The 23,909-nt window shown below is 45.7% G+C and overlaps 1 protein-coding gene across 1 annotated transcript in view; it reads right to left on the reverse strand.

Annotated features, from left to right (window-relative positions):
• Positions 1-1,508: 1,508 nt before the first annotated feature.
• LOC109912768 (potassium intermediate/small conductance calcium-activated channel, subfamily N, member 3) overlaps positions 1,509-23,909 on the reverse strand; it is a 72,083-nt gene continuing 49,682 nt past the window's right edge. The window contains exons 5-8 of the mRNA XM_048620452.1: positions 16,766-16,876; positions 11,442-11,569; positions 9,896-9,965; positions 1,509-3,714 (exon numbers count right to left, since the gene is read on the reverse strand). Coding sequence (XP_048476409.1) covers positions 3,433-3,714; positions 9,896-9,965; positions 11,442-11,569; positions 16,766-16,876 — 591 coding nt within the window. The 3' untranslated portion in view covers positions 1,509-3,432. The remainder of the gene's footprint in view (positions 3,715-9,895; positions 9,966-11,441; positions 11,570-16,765; positions 16,877-23,909) is intronic.

A 23,909-nucleotide genomic window follows, 5' to 3' on the forward strand; every position in this document is an offset into this window, starting at 1 on the left:
AGTAGGCCACTCGGTCCTTTGGACCTGCTTCATGATTCAAAAGATCATGGCTGATCTGATTTTAACCTCGACTCCGCATTCCAGCATACCCCTGATAATTTTACATCCCCATGGTAATCAAGAATCTATCTACCTCGGTTTTAAAATTGTTTAAAGATTCTGTATCCACTGCCTTTTGAGGAAGGGAATTCCAAAGACACTGACAACCCTCTAAGAGAAAAAAAATCTTCATCTTTGTTTTAAATTAGTGATCCATACTTTAAACGATGACCCCTAGTTCTAGATTTCCCACAAGAGGAAATATCCTTTACATATCCACCTGGTAAAGTCACCTCAGGATTGTCTATGTTTCAATCAAGTCACCTCTGACTCTTCTAAACTCCAGAGCATACAGGCTGAGACTGTCTAGCCTCTCCTCATAAAGCAATCTGTTCATTCCAGGTATTAATCTAGTAATCCTTCACTGAATTGGTTCCAACACATTAACATCTTTCTAAAAGTGACCAGTACTGCACACAGTACTACATATACCAACTCACCAATGCCCTATATAACTGAAGCAGAACTTCCATACACTTGCTTTTAACTTCCTTCCAATAAAACATAACATTCTAATGGATTTCGTTTTACTTCCTGGATCTGCATACTATCCTTCTTAGATTTGGATGTGAAAGTAGGAAGTATGGTTAGTAAGTTTACAGATTACACCAAAATTGGTGGTGTAATGGACAGTGAAGAAGGTTATATCAGTACAATGAACCTTGATTAGATGGGACAGTGGGCTGAGGAGTGGCAGATGGAGTCTAATTTAGATAAATATGAGATGTTGCATTCTATTAAGACAAATCAGAGCAGGATTTATACAACTAATGGTAGGAACCTGGGCAATATTGCCAAACAAAGGGACCTAGGGTGCAGGTGTATAGTTCCTTGAAAGTGGAGTCACAGGTAGACAGGGTGGTGAAGAAGGTGTTTGGCATACTTGCCTTCATTCATCTGTGAATTGAGTACAGGAGTTGGGACATCGTATTGTCATCGTGCTGTACAGAACATTGATTAGAACAATTTTAGAATACTGCGTTCAATTCTGGACTCCCTGCTGTAGGAAAGATGTTGTTAAACTTGGAAGAGTTCAGAAAATATTTACAATGATGTTGCCAGGATTGGAGGGTTTCAGCTAGAGAAAGAGGCTGAATAGGCTGGGCTATTTTCCCCCGGAGCATTGGAGGCTGAGGTGTGACCTTAGAGAGGTTTATAAAATCATGAGGTACATGGATAGGTTGAATAGCCAAGGTCTTTTCCTTGGGTAGGGAAGTCCAAAACTAGAGGGCATAGGTTTAAGTGGAGAGGAGAAAGATTAAAAAGGGACCTAAGGGGTAACTTTTTCACGCAGAGGGTGGTGCGTGTATGGAACAAGCTCCCAGACGAAGTGGTGGAGGCTGGTACAATTACAACATTTAAAAGGCATCTGGATGGGTACATGAATAGAAAGGGTTTAGAGAGATATGGGCCAAATGCTGGCAAATGGGACTCGATCAGTTTAGGATATCTGGTAGGCATGAACGAGTTGGACCAAAGGGTCTGTTTCAATGCTGTGTAACTCTATGATTAGGATACCTCAGATCCCCCTGCATCTCAGAGCTCTGTACACTCACCATTTAGATACTATACTTCTGTTTATTCTCTCTGTTATAATGGATAATTTCATATGTTCCCACATTATACTCCATTTACCATATCTTTGCCAACTCACTTAACACATCTGTACCCCTTTTTTAGACTCTTTATGTCCTCTTCACAACTTAAGTCCCTCTGTCTTTTGCCATCTGGAGTCACACATGAAGAATGGGGTATGGCTAAGAGTTTGGGAGGTAGTTAATGCCTTTGGATCCTGTATTCTACACCCCACCCCTCATCTTCACCCACTCCTAGAGAGAGGAGAGGAAATGCAACTAGAGGGCACTTCAAAACAAAAGGATGCACCACACCATTCTGGTTGAAGCTAATTTTTCATACAATGTGTGAGAGTCTGTTGCCAACCTAGATAGTTTAACAGTTGTATAATACTGAAGCAAATCCATCATCGTTATACTGATATAAAATGCATACAGATACTGATAAATAGTCCCTTTTGGGGTTTCAACATTCTTCTCCAAGATAGTCAGGTTAACCTTGCATTGTGTCTTTTTGAGAAAAGAATGAGGAATCGCAAAGGCAAGGTGCGACCACATTTTTTTACGCCCAGGATTGACCTGTTTCTGTGCTGTAAATTCTATGTAATTTCTAAGTAGTAGTCTTTCTTCTTAAAAAAAAATATTTTGAAAGGGTCATGTCTCTCTTTGTCCGATACACGCATACAGTGCAGGGACACCGCTCATTGTTCAACACGTCCATTCCGCCCTATAGGTCGGCAGACAAGAATTTTGCATAAAATCAAACTTTCTGTTATCATTGCATTGCTGGGGAAACAGAAGGATCATTTTGGCTGGTTTTCAAACAAAAAGCCAAATTGACCTTGACTGAAAGGCCCTAAGAAATGTCAAGTACTTTCTTCCTCTCCCTGTTGCTCCTGCTGTGGTTGTAATTTCCTCATCAGGAATCACTCCTGTTTTGTTTGGTTGCACCTGGACGAGCCAACCAGTTAAATCCGTTTTGTTGCTTTATTTTTTTGGTTGACTTTTGGCTCCGGGACACCAGGGAGAGCTGTCCACCTAGCAAAGGAGGTCAGCTGTGGGATTTGTAACATCCACTTTCACCGGTGTCCTGGAGCACTGGTCAGCCTGGATCATGGGCTCAAATCCTGTAGTGGGGCCGGAAGCCACAGGTCCTATGTGTGACCAAACCAGACAAGCTGGTGCCAAGCTTAAAGCAGGCAGGGAAATGCTGATAGCTACACCCAGCAGTGAAGGGGCTCGTGTTGTGCTTATTTTGTTATATATATCTTTGTTTATATATGTATTTCTTCCCTTTATAAAAACAATCACGGTTTTGGCAATAGGCAGTGACAGGAAGTCTCTTAGTGATGGCTGCAGGTTTTGCTATTGTTTGAAGAAGCCCTGCATCTCAGCTCCCATGAGAAGGTAATCCTTACTTCTGCTCCTGGCCAGCAAACCCCTCAACCAACACACTCGTCTTCTTGTTTCAGAACTGAACCTGTTCCTTTCTTTTTGCCTCACCTGGCAGCAACTTGGAAGGAGTTGAAGGGTGGGGTCGGTGTAGCAGAGTAGCAGCGGAGAGGGAGTGTCAACACCCCATGGGGAAGAAAGGGGGTAAAAGGCAATTCTGCATAAGATGAGAGCTCTGGTCCTATAGTGCCTGCAATCCCACCTTTCTGTTCATAGAGCCGAAGTGAAGGGTGGTGTGGAGGGTGGAGGGCTTGGGAGGAAGATGTTAGGGGAAAAATAAATCACTCCTTGTCCAAGGTTCAGGGCCCTAACAGCTGCTGGAACTGGTACAAGGGGTTGGGAAGGAGGGGGAGCTGAATCCCAGCTGGCTGTCAGAGTGCTGGGAGTCACCGTGTGTGCTGCCAGCCTCGGCAATAGCGCTGAGGAGTTGCTGCTGCTGTTGCTGCAGGGTGTCGGCGATCAATCTTGGCAGGGCGTGGAAGCTGCTGGTCAGTCCCTCCAGCTTGTTCTCCAGGCTCATTATCTGCTTCTCCAGGTCTTCGCCTCGATCGTTCAGCTCTGTGATCAGGTCGTACATGATTGTCTGCATCTAGGATGCACATATACAATAAAAGCAGTGAAATTTAGTTTCAGAGCTGCCTATTGGAATGACCATGCTTCCTACGCTTACTAATGCTGCTTCACCAAAATCTCAAACTCCTAACTCCTTAACCTCACCGATCTCTGCTTCTGCTTTATTCAGTCTGCAATAGAAACCCTCATTGATAACTTTGCACCTACGGACCCAGACTAGTTCATTGCTTCTATGGTCAATCAGCTACCTTCTGTAAACTGCAGCTCATCCAAAATTCTGCTCCCAATATCCTATCTCGCATAATATCCCATTCACCCAACAACTCACAGATCTAAAACAAAAACAGAAATTGCTGGAGAAACTCAGCAGGTCTGGCAGCATCTGTGGAGAGAAAGCAGAGTTAACATTTTGGGTCCAGTGACCCTTTTTCAGAACTGATGGTAGCTCAGAAAGGTTGGTATATTTGCTGAAGATAGAGTGGGGTGAGGGGGATGGCAGTTGATGGAGGAATAAATGATAGGTGGAGATGCAGCTAGAGAGAAAAACACTTGGGCAGACAAAGGAATGAGTAAAAGTCAGCCTGGGGGAATCAACGGCTGCGAGTGGGGACCATGTGATGACAAGGCCTGGTGTATGAGGGTTGAGGTAAAAACGCAGGAGAAGATCCTCAGGTCCTAAAATTCTTGAACTCTGTATTGAGTCTGGAAGACTGCAGGGTACCCAAGCAGAAAGTGAGATGCTGTTCTGCCAGCCTGCACTGAGCTTTGCTGGAGCACTGCAGCAAGCCCGACACAGATGTTGGTCAGGGAACACAGTGGTATGTTGAAATGGCAGGTAACCGGGAAGTTCAGGGTCATTTTTGCAGAAATAATTGGTCACCCAGTCTGCATGTTGTCTCCCCAATGTAGAGGAGACCACGTTGTGAGTAGCAATTACAATAGACTACATTGAGTGAAGTGCAGGTAAATCACTGCTTTAGCTGGAAGGGGTGTCTGGGGTCTTGGATAGTGGGGAGGTCAGAAGTAAAAGGGCAGGCAGTGCATGTTCTGTGACTGCATGTGGGTGTGGGGGAAGTGTTGGGAGTGGAGGTGTCCCAGAGGTAACGTCCCTTTGGTAGGCTGACGAGGGAGGAGAGGGGAATATGTTTCTCCTCGTGGTATCCAGCTGGAGGTGGCCAAAACAGCAGCTAATCATCCTTTGGATGTGGATGCTGTGGGGTGGTAAGTGAGGACCAGGGGACCCTATCACTGTTTTGGGAGGGAAAAGGAGTGAGGGCCAAAGTGTGGGATTTGGGTGGGACATGACTGAGGGACCTGTCAACCATAGTGATGAGGAATCCTCAGTTAAGGAAGAAGGTGGACATTTTGCAGGTCCCCCCTTGAGGAAGCTGGCATTGTCAGAACAGATGCGATGGAGGTGGAGCAACTGGGAAAATGGAACAGAGTCTTTACAGGAAGCAGGGTGTGAGGATATATACCATAACTATGGGAGTCGGTGGGTTTAGTGGATGGAAGAGTCACTTGACCCAAAACATTAACTCTGATTTCTGTCCACAGATGCTGCCAAACCTGCTGAGCGTTTTCAGCAATTTCTGTTTTTGTTTCTGATTTACAGCATCTACAGTTCTTTTGTTTTTTTTGTAGTGGATATTGATGGCCAGCTTATCCCCAGAAACAGAAACAGAGATGTTGAGGAAGGGAAAGGAGGAATCACAGATGGACGAGGTGAAGGTGGGAGCAGAGTAGAAATTGGAAGTGAAAGAGACAGGCATGGGCCCATGTGGGTAGCCATGGCTACACCTCTGACCTGAAGATAATGAGAGGAGTTAAAGGAGCAGTTGTTCAAAATGAAGATGAGCTTGGTCAGGCAGAGGAAGGTGTAGAGGAATGGGACAGTTCAGACGTTTTTTCCAGGAAGAAGCAGTGAGCCTCAAGACCATCCTCGTGGGGGATTGACTTGTAAAGGGATTACATGTCCACATTGAAGAACAGGTGGCTGGAGTCCATGAGCTGGAAGTTCTGAAACTAGCTTAAAGTGTCAGAAGAATCATGGATATAAGTGGGAAGGGACTGGACAAGCAGAGAAAAAAATTGAGTTGAGATAGGAAGCATATCTCTGTGGGGCTGGAGCAGCAGAAACAATAGATCTGTCCTGTTTGTAGATTTTGGGAAGGAGGTAGAAGCATCAATGTGGGGTTGGGGTCTATGAACTTGGAAGCAATGGGGGGTGAGATCACCTGATGAAATGAGATTAGTGACCATTGTGGACACACCTCACAGGTCTACACTGGCTTCTGGTCTGGCAAAGCTGCAGATTTAAAATTTTCAACCTCCTAGTCAAACCTCATTATGGTCACACTCCCTCCTTTCTCTGATACCTCCACCAGCCCCATAATCCTCCTTTGATTTCTTCAATTTTGAACTCTTGTGTATTCATTTTCCCTTTGCTTGTTATTTGTGGCCATTTAACCGGCCACTAAACTCTGGAATTTCCTCACCAAACCTCTCTAGCCCCTCCTTTAAGGTGCACCTTAAAACAGACTTCTTTGACTGAGCTTTTGCTTACTTGCCCTAATATCCCCTTATGCAGCTCAGTGTCAAATTTGTCAAATAACATCCTTGTGAAGTGCCATGGGATGCTTTTCCTATGTTAATGGTGGTACATAAACTCAAGTTGCTGTTTTTAGTGCATTCCAGAACATAACATATTATGTAAAAGAAAAAATTGTCTTCTCCTCTTATGTTCTGCATAAAGCTATTGCCAGAAGGTTTTAGTGTTGTCAGCATTTGCTGTTTTCCTTTAAGATTTGTAGCCTCTGCAGATTTTACTTGTTTTTTGCCAATGGAATGAGTTAAACAACATGAAGAATCCCCTCTCCATGAGTAAACTCTGCTGTCCTTGAGCTAGGAATTCTTGACATAGACTCAGGATTACCAAGGTAAGAAAATTCTCCACTCTTGACACTAGAATTTCTCTATCCAGGCCACAGCAAAAATTCAGAACTTTAAACAAGAGGTCTTGGTTCAAGTGCCCATTGTAATTCACTCTGAAAACCTCATGGTGGCATCATACACTCATGAAATACAAGGCCCTGGCGCCTCTTAAACTTGAGCACTGAATCTGAACCCTTCACATTAATGTGAGAGGTGGCTGGCAACAGAGAGAAGTGGCAACATACCAGTCAGTGCACCTATATATCCTGCTGTGCTACTGACTCCCTGCTGTATATTTCACACTGTAACTGCCCCCACGTTTGTTGTGCTGTCCCATAGATTCCACCCCCGCTACCCTGTGACCACAAGATCACAAGATATAGGAACAAAATTAGGCCATTTGGGCCATCAAGTCTGCTCCGCCATTCAATCATGTTGATGTGTTTGTCAACCCCATTCTCCTGCCTTTTCAGTGTAACCTTTGATTCCCTTACCAATCAAGAACTTATATATCTCTGTACTAAAGACACTCAATGACTTGGCCTCCACAGCCCTTTGTAGCAATGAATTTCACTGATTCACCACCCTCTGGTGAAGAAATTCCTCCTCATCTCAGTTCTAAAGGGTCATCCCTTCACTCTGAGGCTGTGCCCTTGGGTCCTAGTCTCTACTACTACTGGAAACATCTTTTCCACGTCCACTCTATATGAGGCCTCTTGGCATTCTATAAGTTGCAATCAGATAACCTCTCATCCTTCTAAACTCCATCGAGTACAAACCAAAAGTCCTCAACTGCTCCTCATATGACAAGCCCTTCATCCTCAGCATTATTCTTGTAAACCTCCTATGGACTCCCTGCAATGCCAACAGATCCTTCCTTAGATATGGGGCCCAAACTGCTCACAATATTCCAAATGCAGTCTGACTATATAGCCTGAGAAGGTCATCCCTATTCTTGTATTCTAGCCCTCTTGAAATGAATGCAAACATTGCATTTGTCTTCCTAACTGCCAACTGAACCTGCATGTTAACCTTAGAGAATCCTGAACTCATACTCCAAGTCCCTTTGTGCTTCAGATTTCTGAAGTCTTTCCCCATTTAAAAGAAGTCTACGCCTCCATCTTCCTACCAAAGTCCATAACTTCATAACAAGGTATTCCATCTGCCATATCTTTGCCCAGTCTCATACCCTGTCCAAGTCCGTCTGCAGCCTCCCTGCTACCTCAACACAAGTCTCTCCGGATATCTTTGTGTCATCTGCAAACTTAGCAACAATGCCCTCAGTTCATTTGTCCAGATTGTTAATTATGATGTGACTAGTTGTGGTCCCAACAGTGATCCCTGTGGACTCCTCTAATCACTGCTGTCATCCTGAAAAAGACTCCTTTATTCCCAGTCTCTGCCTTCTAACATCAGCCATCTTCATGTGTTGTAGTCAACCATCAGTCTCATGTGTCTCAGTGTACCACTGCCCCCCCTTGCATGTCTCACCCTACCACTGCCTTCCCAACCCCGCCCCGCATGTCTCACTCTACCACTGCCTCTCCCCCCATGCGTGTCTCACTCTACCACTGCCTCCCCCCCGCCCCCATGTGTGTCTCACTCTACCACTGGGTCTCAGCCCTGTGTTTCTCTCACTCTGTAGTTGGTTCCTTGTTTGTGTGTGTGTGTGTGTGTGTGTGTGTGTGTGTGTGTGTGCACGTGTGAGATTCTCTCATCAGCTCTCTGTGTCTGTTTCACTGTACTATCGGCCCCGCATCATTGTATCAGTTTATCATCGCCTTCCCACCTCCCCAAACAGTGCATCTCAGATGACTAATTGCCCTTCATGTGTGTCTCACGTTACCATCACTCCCCCCACACCATGTGTCTCATACTATTGGCCCCCATGAGTGTCTTTACCATTGGTCCCAAATGTATCTCAGTCTTCTACCTCCATGTGTGTCTCAGACTCCATTGGACCCTCATATATATTTCACCCTATTATTAACCCCCATCCTCTGCGTGTCTCACTCCATCTCCATCACCCCCCCACCCCCACCCCCACCCCTGCCATGTGTCATTGAGTTTAATTGAGTGGGGCTTAAATCCACATACATTGTGACACAGAGCCAAGAATGCTGACCACTGACCTATGGCCCTGGGTTAGTAAAGCTCCCTGAAATGCTCCACCTCAAAAGGATGAGAACACAAAAGACACCAGCTGTACCTAACATGAATTAAACCCTGAAAGGAAGATCAGATTTACTGGTGGCACTGGCTTTACCCCTACCACATTTAAGCTATTTTACATTGAGGGATATTAATACACACCCTCTGGAGCAGATGGGATTTGAACCCAAGCTGCCTGGCTCAGAGATAGGGACGTGACCACTGCACCCCAAAAGCTCTCCTGTTAGCATTTCATTCAAAACAACATGTAATACGTTTTGAATAGAGCTGTGTAGTTTGGAGATGGTCCCTGAATTCACCACTCCTGGTGTTAAAGGATTTCTAATTGAATTCAATAAAGATCTGCAATTGGATTAAAAAGCTGCTTGTTACCATAGCCACAATCAGGGTGGGGGGTGCAGAGGTGAAAGAAAATGACAGGCAGGTAAATGAAATGAAATGGAACAGCCGGTAGGATTAAACAAGCACAAGCAGAGACATTCTTGCCACATGGATATAATCCTCTAATAATTTAAAGCATAATTTAACTCCCGTATAATGCCACTATGCAGGTTCAGAATAATCCTCTCATTATGCCTGTATATGAATCTCCTGACTGCATTAAGTTGCTGCTGATTTTTGTCTCAACTGTGCTTCTAGACCCGCAGTCCCTGTTATTCATCTGTCCTAAAGGTAGGGCACCCAACCCCACCACAAGCCTGGTTACTGCCCAAGACCCCTCTTCACTTGTCTGGGCAGACAGCTATTAACCATCAGCAATGAATCCTGAACAGGTGCACAGACAAGCCCACCTTCAGCTGATGTACGATTTGGCGGAGGGAAGGGCGTAGGTGGTTGGCATTCACTGGATTTACCCTAGGCAGAAATCATGGGCACCGTAGCCAACTGCACTGCCACTTGTGGTCAGCTGTCTCAGCGCATACCAGGAATGGAACCTGGTATCTTACTTCTCTGAATGGCTCAGTACTTTAATTACCAATTGAGGCACAGAGGCAGCAATGCAAAATTATAATAGAGTGATTAAGAAGGGGACTGAAGGATGGTGAGCCATCCTGCCCACCCCAGAAGTTTTGTCTTTCAGTAAGTATTACCTTTGAGAGGTCAACTAGAGTATTTGCCTGGTCATTGAGTTTCCTCTGCTCCATCTTCACGTTACGAAGCCTGTGGAATAACCAGAAAAATACAGATCCTCACGACGGCTGAACACAAAATATGACAACTCTCACTAACCTCTGGTGTCTCTACCAGACAATTCTCTTTGGGAAGGACAAGAAGATTTCACCCATGGATATCAGAACACCCAAAGCGTGATAAAAAAAAAACAGTGAATGGATGGAGGCCATTCAGCCCCTTCATTCTGCTCTACAGAATGATTTTTGTACCCTTTCTCTATGGCCCTTCACGCCCTTACCCAACAAAGATCTACTGACCTCAGTCATGCCAGTCAATTGACCCCCAACATCTACAGCCTGCTGGGGAGTGAATTCCCTATTTCCAACATCCTTTGTAAGAAATATCACAAGGAACATTATCCTTGAACCTCCCAACACTGAATTCTTTATTCTCCCACAAAAGGATGCAGCTTCCCAGTATCTACATGATCAAACCCCTTAATTATTTTAAACACTTCAATAAAATCACCCCTTAATTTCTATACTAAATGGAATACAAGCCATAACTGTTCCTGTAATCTCTTCTGGTGAATCTGCCATGCATTTGCCCCATGGCCAATGCTCTGTTGAAAGTTCAATAGTCTTGTGCAGGATTGCTGCTGTACTGTCGGCCCAGCTTGCAGACCCTCCCCTACAGCATCGTGACTGAGATAGGTAACTTTCTGAGTGTCAATATGCCACCTACCACTCAACAGTGCCGTGTGGCAACCTACATTTCAACCAATTATAACAAGCTTTTTATCACAGTGCCTGAACAGTGATACACTAACGTTTATTTCTGCCTCTCCAAAGACACAGACTCCTGCTGAGTCAAGACAGTGAATGTTTAACATAGGTAGCATCACAGCTAAGTCAGATCCTGTCCTCATCCAACACATACACACACTCACTAGCAACAGTAACTGGCTAGCAACCAGAAAAAGGAACTGTAACCACCCGAACCACTCAATTGGATTTCAGTCTGTACTTCACTCCCAGTTAACAGTTATTCTATATATAAACCCCTTCATCAGATTCCAGTCTGTAACCCAATTCCTGGGTGTCTGTTATTTTATATATAAACTGCCTGAACCCCTCAATTAGATTCCAGTCTGTAACTCACTCCTGGGTATCTGTTATTCTATATATAAACCACCCCGAACCCCTTGATTAGATTCCAGCCTGTAACTCACTCCCGGGTATCTATTATTCTATATATAAACCACCCCGAACCTCTTGATTAGATTCCAGTCTGTAACTTACTCCCGGGTATCTGTTATTTGATATATAAACCCCCATCCCAAACCCCTCGATCAATTCCGGTCTGTAACTCAATCCCGGGTGTCTGTTATTCTATATATAAACCACCCTGAACTCCTCGAATAGATTCCAGCCTGTAACTCACTCCCGGGTATTGTCTATGGTCCTGTTTACTGGTGCTCTCAATGCAGGATCTCGATGTCACAGCCCCTTCCTATGAACTCACTGATGGATAGCCTGCAGGAACTTCCTCTGGTGCTTCCTCACTTTGGCATGGTCGATCTTTTTGAGCAGCTTTGTGTGTTTGTAGATCAGCCAGGTTTCCCGCAAAACATTGGCTGCTGCATTTTTTATCTGGTGAGGTAGAAGAACAACAGGTTAGAGAATGGTCAAGCAAGGAATTGAAAGTCATAGCATCCAGACCCCTTCAAATAGGATGGTCCAAATATTACTTAGTCACCACTGGGACCCCTCTCAAAGAATACAGGTCATTGGGTCCTTGTCAAAGAGAGAGATTCACCACAAGTCAGTTTTATCAGAGAATGACTCACAACTGGAACATTCTCCAAACAGGAATCTTACCGTGCGAATTCTTTGCTGGAGAGATTCTCTCCAAGAGGGCCCCTTCATCAAAGAAGTCTAGCCAACGGGAACTTTTCAAAGGGCGGGAGTGTTATTATCAGGAACCCCTTTATAAGAGACTGTCTTACCATCAGAAACCTCTTTATCAGAGGGATCCTTTCCCTTTGAAACACCTTACAAAGGTGTCTCACTGTTAGACTCACTCATCAGAGTGACTCAGCATCACAGACCACTTTATTAGAGGGAGTAATATCCTCAAAGATCCCTTCATCGGAGAAAATCTCAGGATTTGGACCCATTTAAAGGAGGAAGATGCACCAACAGGACCCGTTCATCAGAACGAGTCTCACTACTGGAGACCCCTTTATTAGAGGGGAAAAAGACCATCAGGACCATTTTAGCCGAGGGACCCTCACCAACAGGGTTTCTTTATCAGAGGGACCCTCACCAACAGGGATAACACAGTGTGTGGAGCTGGAGTTGCACAGCAGGCCAGGCAGCATCAGAGGAGCAGGAAAGTTGATGTTTTGGGTCGGGACCCTTCTTCAGAAATAGGGGAGGGGGAAGGGAGCTACGAAATAAATAGAGAGAGGAGAGGGGTGGGTCTGGGGAAGGAAGGTGGGATGGTGACAGGTGAGTGCAGGTAGGTAGTGGGGTTGGTCAGTGAGGTGGGAGAAGCGGATAGGTGGGAGAGAAGATGGACAGAATATGTCAGGTCAAGGAGGCAGGGATGAGAGGGAGGGTTGGTCATGGGATGAGGCTGAGGGTGGGAAGATTTTGAAACCGGTAAAGTCCACATTGAGACCATTGGGTTGTAGACTCCCAAGGTGGAATGTGAGGTGCTGCTCCTCCAGTTTCTGGGTAGCATCGTTATAACACTGGTGGAGGCCCAGGATTGACATGTCATCCAGGGAGTGGGAGGAGGAGTTGAAATGGTTCGTGACTGGAAGGTGTTGTCGTCTGTCCCAAACAGAGCGCAGGTGCTCTACGAAGTGTTCTCCGAGCTTCCGCTCAGTCTCACCAATGTAGAGGAGGCCATAACGGGAGCAGTGGATGCAATAGACCACATTGACGGATGTGCAGGTGAACCTCTGTCTGATGTGAAAGGTTTGTTTGGTACTTTGGATGGCGGTGAGGGGGGGAGGTGTAGGGCAGGTGTAGCACTTCCTGCGGTTGCAGAGAAAGGTGCTGGATGTAGTGGGGCTAGTGGGGAGTGTGGAGCAGACGAGGAAGTCGCAGAGGGAGCGGTCCCTACAGAAGGCAGATAGGGTTGGCGAGGAGCTGTAGGAGTCAGTGGGCCTGAAATAGATATCGGTTTTGAGGCGGTCACCAGAGATGGAGATAGAGAGGTATCAGAGATGTTTCAGGTGAACTTGACGTTGGGGTGAAAAGTGTTAGTAAAGTTGATGAACTGCTCAAGCACCTCGTGGGAGCATGAGGCAACGCCAATAGTCATCGATGTAGTGGAGGAAGAGGTGGGAATAGTGCCAGTGTAGCTGCAGAAGAGGGATTGTTCCACATATCCTGTGAAGAGGCAGGCATAGCTTGGGCCCATGTGAGTTCCCATGGCCACCCCCTTAGTCTGTAGGAAGTGGGAGGAGTTGAAGGAGAAGTTGTTAAGGGTAAGGAAGAGTTCAGTTAAGCTGATGAGGGTGTCGGTGGAGGGGGACTGGTTGGGCCTGTGGGAGAGGAAGAAGCGGAGGGCCATCTGTATGTGGAATGCACAACAGGGATTGGATGTCCATAGAGAAGATGAGGTGATGGGGGCCAGGGAATTGAAAGTCTTGAAGGAGGTAGAGGGCGTGGGTGGTTTCCTGGATGTAGGTGGGGAGTTCCTGGACCAGGAGGGAGAAAACAGAGTCAGGGTAAGTGGAGATGAGTTCAATGGGGCAGGAGCAGGCAGAGACAATGGGTCAGCCGGAGCAGTCGGGTTTGTGGATTTTGGGAAGGAGATAGAAACGGGCGGTGTGGGGTTGGGGAACGATGAGGTTGGAGGCTGTGGGTGGGACGTCACCTGAGGTGATAAGGTTATGGATGGTCTGGGAGATGATGTTTTGGTGGTCAGGGGTGGGGTCATGATCGAGGGGGCAGTAGGAGGAGGTGTCAGAGAATTGGCACCTGGCCTCAGCTATGGAAAGGTCAGTGTGCCATATCACAACTGCACCTCCCTTATCCGCGGGCTCGATGGTGAGGTTAGGGTTGGAGCAGAGGGCTGCACATTCTGTGGGGGAGAGTTTGGAGTGAGTGAGAGGGATGGAGAGGTTGAGGCAATTGATGTCGCGATGGCAGTTGGAAATGAAGAGGTCCAGGGAGGGTAGGAGGCCTTTGGGTGGTGTCCAGGACGATGGGGTGTGTTGGAGGTGGGAGAAGGGGTCTGTAGGGGGCGGGATTCGATTCCTGGTTAAAGAAATAAGCACGGAGGTGAAGCAGCGGAAAAACTGTTCAATGTCCAAGCGTGAGCAGTATTCATTGATGTGTGGGCAGAGGGGGATGAAGGTGAGTTCCTTTACTGAGGACTGACCATTCATCCTCAGTGAGGGGGAGATCTGGGAGGGATGGTGGATACCTGGCAGGGTTTGGGGCTGGGTTGGGTGTAGAGCTGGTAGCTGGGTTGGAGCTGGCTGTGGGGGTGGAGTTAGCGATGTCGTCAGTGACATTGGCAGTGGGTGGGGCCATGTCGGTGGTCCAATAGGGTTTCTTTATCTGAGGGACCCTCACTAACGGGATTTCTTTATCAGAGGGACCCTCACCAACAGGGTTTCTTTATCAGAGGGACCCTCACCAATGGGGTTTCTTTATCTGAAGGACCCTCACCAACAGGGTTTCTTTATCAGAGGGGCCCTCACCAACTGGGTTTCTTTATCAGAGGGGCCCTCACCAACTGGGTTTCTTTATCAGAGGGGCCCTCACCAACTGGGTTTCTTTATCAGAGGGGCCCTCACCAATGGGACTTCTCTATGAGAGGGACTCACACCACCATCCAATAGCCATTACTGGAACTTTTCGATCCATTGTACTCTCTTCGGAGGAAGTCTGAACATCAGAGACCCATTTATCAAATGGAGTCTTGTGGTCAAGATCCCATTACCACAAGCAGTCACTCTATTAGTAGCACTCTAACAAAAAGAGTGCCAGCTTTGGAACCAAATCAAAGAGAATTCTCATCCATGTAACCCTTTCAAAGGGTTAGAAAATAATGTGTTTAATTCCTACCCCATGAGGCCATAATCAAAGCTTGCAGCACAATACTAGGGGAGTGCCACATTGGTGAGTGAGTGCTGAGTGAGTGGGCACTGTCGAAGGGTCAGTGCTGAGGGAGCGAGCACTATTGGAGGGTCAGTGCTGAGGAAGTGCTGCACTGTTAGGAGTTGAGTCTATATTTATCCAGTATTATTAATACAAGTTATTTTATCATCACAGTGCTGTTTGTGGGAGCTTGCAGTGCACAAATTGATTCCTGTATTTCTTTCATTCCTACAGTGGCATCCCATCAAAAGTGAAGTGCTTTGGGGGCATTGGGGTGAGGTTGTGAATAGTACTATATAAATGCAATTTTATCTCAATGTTCTTTGCTTCTTTTGAATAGGGTGGCTGGCAAAGTGAAAACAGAGGCCTAGATGTGGGCCTTAGGCCTGATGTGGCTGAGGAATAGCGTGTGTGTGTCACATGAAAGAATTCCTAAGCTCACTGTGACCATTTGACTTCGATGACGAACCTCAGGAACCCTAAGGAACAGGTGAATGAGCCATTGAGATCCTGTTACCCCTGTTTTACATCCCGCCCCATGTCCTCCCTGTCCCCCCGCAACAATAATAATGATCAGCTGATTTAGACAGGTATGGGAAACTACAGCACTGCTGCAAACATGTCAGTGTGACCTTGTGTCAGACGTCCCCACATTCTGGCAGCTCGCAGACATTCTGTTTTGACAGCAGTCAGGCAGGCTCAAAGGCAGGAGAATGATTACTCCCCTCATCACAAACACAACCCGATATCTGACCAATCCTCCCAGATGTTTCACGTGTCCAACTTGGAGAGGGACCATCACGTAGATACAATGAAGGTTGTGTTGGGTGAGAACATAGACTGTCAGACTGCTCCTGATCACTAAACTGATCCTTAAACACATTGTGGAACGTGTACAGGAAGAGGCAACATGGGACTTAGCCTGTGATGTCCTCTGTGGTCGAACTGCCTGCCAATGCTACTGGCCAGAATCATGCCAGAAGAGCAGTCACTTGAGGTGAAGTCCAAGGGGACATTTGGACTAGCACAGGTCAGCAAATAGTGACTAAGAGCCATATCTTAAATATATAAAGGGGAGGACCTTAAAATCAATATCGAGATGCTGTGTCATTAGATCTGTGCTTTTTAATAATTTTTTCAGGGCATCGATAGCTGGGCCAGCATTTACTGTCATCCCTAATTGCCCTGGAGATACTGCTGGTGAAACGCCACAATCCGTGGGATATAGGTACACAAAGGAGGGAGTTCCAGGACTTTGATCCAGCGACATTGAAGGAACGGTAATGTATTTCCAAGTCAGGATGGTGAGTGGCTCGGTGGGAACTTGCAAGGGGTGGTGTTTCTATAGTATCTGCAGTCCTTGTCCTTTGAGATGGTAGTAGTCACAGGTTTGGAAGGTGCTAAGGAGCCTCCAGTGAACATTTGCACTGCATGTTGTAAATGGTACACACTGATGCTACTGTTGGTGATGGAAGGTGTGGATGCTTGTGCATGTGCAGCCAATTAACTGGGCTGTGTTGCTCTGCACAGCACCAAGCTTCTTGAGTGTTGTTGGAGCTGCACCCATCCAGGCAAGCAGGGAGTATTCCATCACCTTCCTGACTTGTGCCTTGTCGCTGGCAGACAGGTGTTGGGGAGTCAGGAGGTGAGTTACATCTCAGCAATTCACAGCACATATTGACGAATGACAACCATCCACAGAGGTTAATGAAGGCTGCTTACCCGCTTAGTGAGCTGTGTATCCATCATGAAGTTATGGACGTGTTTCTCAGCTTTGGTTAGTTCTAGTTTCCTAGCAACGACAGCTACCACCAGTGCTGTACATCCTGCACCCTTGGGGAGGGGGGAGGGGGGAAGGGATGAGAGAGTGAGACGCAGGCAAAGACAAAGAGAGGAGGAAAAAGAGAGAAAACGTAAAAGAGAAAGGAAGACAGAGAAGGCAAAACAAACAGTGACAAATGGATAGTGATAAACAGACCCAGATCAAAAGTAAGAGACAGAGATACAACAGACAAAAACCGTGTGCAAGAGAGAGAGAGACAGCAGACAAAAAAAATACAGCAGACAGAAATAGAGAGAGGGAGGAAAGGGAGAGACAGTAGATCCAAAGATAGAGAGATAGCAGACAGAAAGACAGAGAGAGAGAGACACACACACAGCAGACAAGAAATGTGAGAGAGCAGATAGAGAGACAGATGGCAGACAGAGAGAGGGTGAGAGAGACCAGTTGGAGAGGCAGAGATGCAGGGAGAGACAGAAGGACGATGACAGAGCAAAAGAGAGAACAAAAAGCATTGAAGGTATAATCATATATACAGGTAGACAATTGAAGGGTGGCACAGGCAGAGAGGGTGTCAAATAGACAGAAATGGAGAAAGTCAGAAACAGTTCAATAGTTAGTGGGAGAGAAAGAAAAACATACCCAGAGATGAAGAAATAGAGAACCACAAGCACAGACGGGCAGAAGGTACCAAGTGGGTGGAGAGGGAGTAGGAAAAAAGAGTCCAAGGGAAAAAAAGCGAAAGACAGATATTGAAATGTAACAGCCACAGATAGAAATAAGGTGAGGAGGGGTCAAGTGATGCACAAAGTGGGATACAGATTGTGATTCAAAGGCAATAAGAAAAGAGTGACAGATAGAGAGAAATAGAGGAAAAAGAACAGAGCATGAGGCATGGAAAAGAGAGGGGACACAGAAAAAGGGAGGAAGAAAGAAACAAAAATTATTTTTGGACAAGAAGTTTCTTCTCAAAACTAAACAAGCTGTTTTCCCGGAGAGTAGACACTGATGTAAAACAGGACAAGCATCAGGGATAAGACAAAGTCTCCACTGCCCCTCTAATAGGTTCCAAATCAGAGTCCAAATTCACATTTACACACACATGCACCCGTCCAGGGTATCTCTGTGATAGTGATTTGACAATCTGTGAAGGAGAGGAAGAGAGCAGCGAAAGAGTGAAAGAGAAAGGTGACCGAGACAGAAACACAGACAGAGGATGGAGAGAGAAACAAAGTAAAAGACATAGAAAGAGGGAGAGAAACAAAAAATGCATGTGAGTAGAAGAAGTTAAATTCCATGGGAGAGGAGAGGGAATGAGAGATTTGTTGGAAAAAGGAGGAACAGAAAGGGAGTGAAAAGGGAGGAAGAAAGTCAGGCTGATGAATGAGGAAAAGAGAGAGACAATTTGAAAGAGCAAGAGGGAATAAACAGAGATTGTGATTGAAGAGAGAAACAGGCAAAGAGAGATGCAGGAAAGTCAGAATATAGAAGGAAGGAAAGAGAGGAAAGAGCATGGAGGAAAGAGACAGACGGAAACCAGAGAACAAGAGTAGAGCAGGGAAAGAAAGCAAGAAAGAAATGAGCAGCAAATGTCTCTGAATTTGTTGCCTGCTGTCTCACCCAGTGATGGGTAACTGATGGGAAGAACCAAAGAAGGGAAGGAACAAAAATAAATTGAAAATATATAGACAGGTTAAGTTCTCCAAGCGGGATTATAAACTGCTTGGTGTGTCCAAACAATCCGTCACTGTAGTCTCACTGCCAGTCCCTGAAGGGGCCACTGTCAGCCAAGCAGTGAGTACGACAGTATTAATCCTTGATAATTCACTGACAGATTGTATGAGATTTTTAATAACAGGTTCTAAATCGTTCAGATAATTCCCTTGTTGACACCCGTCTGCATTAACTCAGATCTTGACACAACTCACAGATTGAACTGAGGCATCACTAGGATCACATGACTGGAAGAATCATTCTATGAATGTGCTGCTTTCTCATGCAGTATAACAGAGTGAAGTGCTGGGATAGTGAGTGGAAACTACCACAGTGAGAGTAAATGTCTGTGTGGAACTGGACCTCGGTGATAATCAGTGAGTGTGGAACAATACCCCGATGATGGTCAGTGAGTGTGGACCCAGTGAGAATCAGTGTGTGTAGGACCCATACTCCAGTGAGAGTCAGTGTGTGTGGAACTGTACCTCAGCGAGGGTCAGTGTGAGTGTGAGACCCTTACCCCAGTGAGAATCAATATGTGGAGAACCTGTACCCCAGTGAGAGTCAGTATGTGTGTGTGTGGGATCCCATACCCCTGCGAGAGTCAGTGCGTGTGTGTGCGACCCCATACCCCAGTGAGAGTCAGTGTGTGTGTGGGACTGTACCCCAGTGAGAGTCAGTGTATGTGTGTTATCCCTTACCCCAGTGAGAGTCAGTGTGTGTGTGTGGCACTCCGTACCCCAGTGTGTGGCACTCCGTACCCCAGTGTGTGGCACTCCGTACCCCAGTGTGTGTCATTATTTTAGCAGAGAGTAAAACTGTGAAAGGTAATCCCTCACCAGAAATTGAAGCCACACTCAGTGACGGTCAGTGTTTGTGAAATTCCTTTCAGGATTACAGAGACTATGAGCCAGATGTCTCTCACACAAGGACCCTCTGGGTTCTGTGAGAATTATAGATGATCCCTTGCTCTGCATCAAACTCATTTTTTAATACATGAAATATTAAACAAAGGATTTATCTGTCCTGCCTGACAATGACGTCAAATGCTTTAATAATTCCTTAAACTTCTTCTCTTCCTTTCCTGAGCACTGTGACTGAGCCTGAGATAAAGGTTCACAGCCAGCATGGAGGGCCATGCATTCAGCTGTCTGTGTCCCTCAGATATGGAAATCTCTCCCTACTCCTCTCAGTCTCTCCCTCCCCCTTTAAGATGCTCTTTAAAGCTGACCTCTTAAAGCAAGCTTACAGCTCCCTGTTTTAATATCTCCTTATGTGGCTTGTTGTCAAATTTTGTTTGATAACATCTCCATGAAGCACCTTAGGATATTCACTGCTAAATGCATCACAGAGATACGAGTTGTTGTTATTTTTTGATTCTTCCAGAACCGTGATTGTTATGGGGTGGGTGTTTGTGAAAATTGGACAGGCTCAACAATCAGCAGACTTAGCACTGACATGAAAAGCTTTAGTAATTTCGACCCTGTCCTGTTTGACAATCCTGTCCGGCCCTGTCTTATTGCCAAACACAAACCCAGTTTATTCACATGTCCAGATCTGTAGATGGCCAGAGGGAAGCTGCAACTGCACCAGCGTCGTTCAGATTTCTTGTGGAAAGTCAGTGAAACCCCCACTAGTATTTCAGCCCCGGCGATCCACTGAGAATCTGGATTTCAGGGTGAGTAAAAGTGCAAAAGAGATCCAATTCAAGTTTTGTTGTGACTTAGGAACAGGAGGAAGTCACTCAACCCTTCAGGCCAACCTAGCCGCTCAACCAGATCATGGACCTTAACTCCCTTTCCCGGCCTTTCAAACATAAACTTTACTCAACAAAAATCTGTCAATCTCAAACCCGAGAATTCCAACTGACCGTCAGCTTGCGCAGCCTTTTGGGGATGAGTTCCAGATTTCCTTTATCCTTTTGGTTAAAATGTGCTTCCTCACTTCAGCCCTGAATGGTCTAATTCTAAATTTAAAAGGTTCCATTCCCTTATTTATGAGTGCTGGCTCCACAACAAATCATTTCACCCTGTCTAGCATGTCCAAACCTCTCAGCATATGAAACAACTTGATTAGATCCCTTCTCAAGGGGATGAGAGCCACTGGATATTATTTTCTTAATGCAATTAGGACTCACAAGCAACTTCAAAGGATTGCTTCCCAGATTATAATAGTGACTGCACTTCAAGAAGTACTTCACTGGCGTGAAGTGCTTTACAGCATCCTGAGGTGTGCTATATAAATGCAGAGACTTTTATTGGAAGTGTGCTGCACCATGTCACGAAGATTAGGCTGCCCTTTCTGAACTAGGGAGGTGGCTGTGATCATTTTCCTCAGTGCCTCCACCAAGCTCAGGGAAGGGAGTTCAACTTAAGGTTGGGACACAGTGGGGAGTCAATGTATGCCCCAAGCTGGAGGACATTAACACGTCCCTGCACATGGACACCATTTCAGGAGAGCATATGTAGCTCAAGGGCAAATATCCTGTTGGCACCGACAGTCTCACACCACAAACAAAAATTGTCACATGACAGGAGAGTCTGTGCCTTCAGGCAGGAAAGGGAGTAGAGGGATTTCAAGAGAATATTTGACGTCATGATGATCAGAAAGCAATATTCCCCAGAGCATTTCCCATTTCCAGCTGTCTTAGTCGAGCTCCAGACACACAGCAAGATGGATTTCTAATAAAATATAATGAACAGTTGCACAGCATAGCCTGTCTTCAACTTTATATAAGGTTGAAAAAATATTACCCTGAAACAAGCTGAAAATTGAGGGGCAACAAATCAGCTTGTTCTCTTGTGACTTCATATAATCTTTTTCAAAAGTAAATTTAAACAATAGCATAGGACTCTAGAATTTTCTCCAACTCATCATCAGAGAAAGATGGGATATTGTTGAGTAATGCAACTCTACTCATTTCAAGCAGAGTGAACCTCTCTCTATACAACCCCAACAAACATCCCAGGACAAGTATAGCACAGTGTTAGATACAGAGTAAAGCTCTTTCTACACTGTTCCACCCCCCATCAAACACACCCAGGACAGGGGAAGCACAGGGTTGGATACAGAGTAAAGCTCCTTCTATCCTGTCTCCATCAAAAACTCCCAGTATGGGTGAGATGCACACTAAGGATCCTTTTAATAAAAAAAACAAAATATTGCAGATGCTGGAAATCTGAAATGAAAATAGAAAATCTCTAAAATCTCAGCAGGTCTGGCACCATATATGGTGAGAGAAAGAGTGTTAACATTTCAAGTCTGATATGATTCTTCTTCAGAACTGATGAAGCAAGGAACCGCACAGAATGCATGCTGCTAGGAGTAAAGGAGGCTACAGAGGAGAAACCAACAAGAGTAAAGCAGTGGGTGGAAAAATCATTGTCTATTTTATATTAATGAACATTTGTGGCAGGAATATTAACTTACTCATCAGACCTTGTTTCGTATCTCCACATGACTACAAGAAAATCTAACTGGATTTGAGGCAATGGAAGGTCCCAGAGCTGGCAGCAATAAAGAGGCAATAACTTCAAAATGAAGGCATTTCAACATCTGTCTACTTTGTAAATGTCCAGTAATACTTTTTAAAATCTTGCAGCTTTCCTGGCACACAAAGTACTCAAAGTGGGAGAGGGACTGAGTTACATGTGTGGTGCAGTGATGGTGGGGTATGAGGAAGGGTTGTCCCAGTCACCTGACTGGTCTCCTGACTGCACCACCTTCACCCTCCCCACTTTGAGATCATTCGTGATGCCTTGTGCCCTAGTTTGCCCCCGGACCCATTGACCCGTCCATCAACACACCTCATTCCCTCCAGTTTTTCTTGTTGCAGTACAGACATCTGAGGTTCTTGTGCGGGAGTGGCGTTTGGAAGCTTGAGCTGTGCGTTGGCATGTGATTGGCGTGTATGGAGCTTGCCAGCAGGAAACTGACTCCCATCCAGCTGTACATGCTGACCTGCACAGATTCACATTCCAACAATGCCTCAATTTTACCAACATCATCTTGTGTTGGAATCCCTTCATGGCCTTGCCGTCGCCTCTCCCTCACAGTCTCCCTCAACTCCTGCATCTTTACAATCCTCAAACATATTTGTACTCTTCTAAATCTGGCCTCTTGTCTTCTGCCAGTTTTCATATTTTCACCACTCAGCCTTAAGCATTGGAATTCCTTCCCTGAACCTCTCCATCTTTCTTATTTCTCTTCTTCTTTAAGGTTTGTCTTAGAACCTACTCTTTGATTTGGTTCATCTGTCCTAAAATCTTATTTGGCACAATTTCCTATTTCCTCTGACATTAAAGGCTCTATATGAATTAAAGTTGTTATTATTAAATGGAACAGAGTTACATTGTGCCTGAGTGTCCAATGGCCTAGTTGGATGCCTAGTGGTATTATCGCTGAGCTGTTAATCCAGAGACCCAGATAACATTCTGGGGACATGCGTTCGAATCCCACCATGGCAGATGGTTGGAATTAAGAATCTAATGATGACCATTAATCCATTGCCGATTGTAGTAAAAACCCATTTGGTTCACTAATGTCCTTTTAGGAAGGAAATCTGCCATCCTTACCTGGTCTGGCCTACATGTGACTCCAGACCCACAGCAATGTGGTTGACTCTGAACTGCCCACTGGGCAATTAGGGATGGGCAATAAATGCTGCCTAGCCAGCAACGTCCTAATCCCGTGAATGAATAAAAAAAAATGAAACCCCTGAGTTACAGAGCGAAAAACCAGCCAGGGTTCCTTTTCCTGGTCAGTGTCAGTATCACCCCTGCGTTACAGAGAGAGGAAATCAGCTCGAGCTCTTGCTCCTGGTCATTGCCCACTGACCCCTATATTAGAGACAGAGGGGGTGAAATCAGCCAAGGTTCCTGATCCCGGTCACTGCCCACTGACCCCTTTATTAGAGAGAGAGAGAGAGAGGAGAAATCAGCCAGGGTTCCTGTTCCTGGTCACTGCCCACTGACCCCTTTATTAGAGAGAGAGAGAGAGGGGAAATCAGCCAAGGTTCCTGATACCAGTCACTGCCCACTGACCCCTATATTAGAGAGAAGGGGAAATCAGCCAGGGTTCCTGATCACCACCCACTGACCCCTTTATTAGAGAGAGAGAGAGAAGGGGAAATCAGCCAGGGTTCCTGATCCCGGTCACTGCCCACTGACCCCTATATTAGAGAGAGAGGGGAAATCAGCCAGGTTCCTCTTCCTGGTCATTGTCCAGTGACTCCTGCTGGAAGGATAACTAGGAGAATGGTGTTGTCAAAACCTGAATGACTGGGAGGAACTGGTACGGATGGAAATTCCCCACTCCACAGAAACCATCCTTAGGAGAGTAAAATTCAAAACTCGGGGAGGACACATTGGGCAG

The sequence above is a fragment of the Rhincodon typus genome, chromosome 46, assembly GCF_021869965.1.
Source record: "Rhincodon typus isolate 14 chromosome 46, sRhiTyp1.1, whole genome shotgun sequence".
Lineage (NCBI taxonomy): Eukaryota > Metazoa > Chordata > Chondrichthyes > Orectolobiformes > Rhincodontidae > Rhincodon > Rhincodon typus.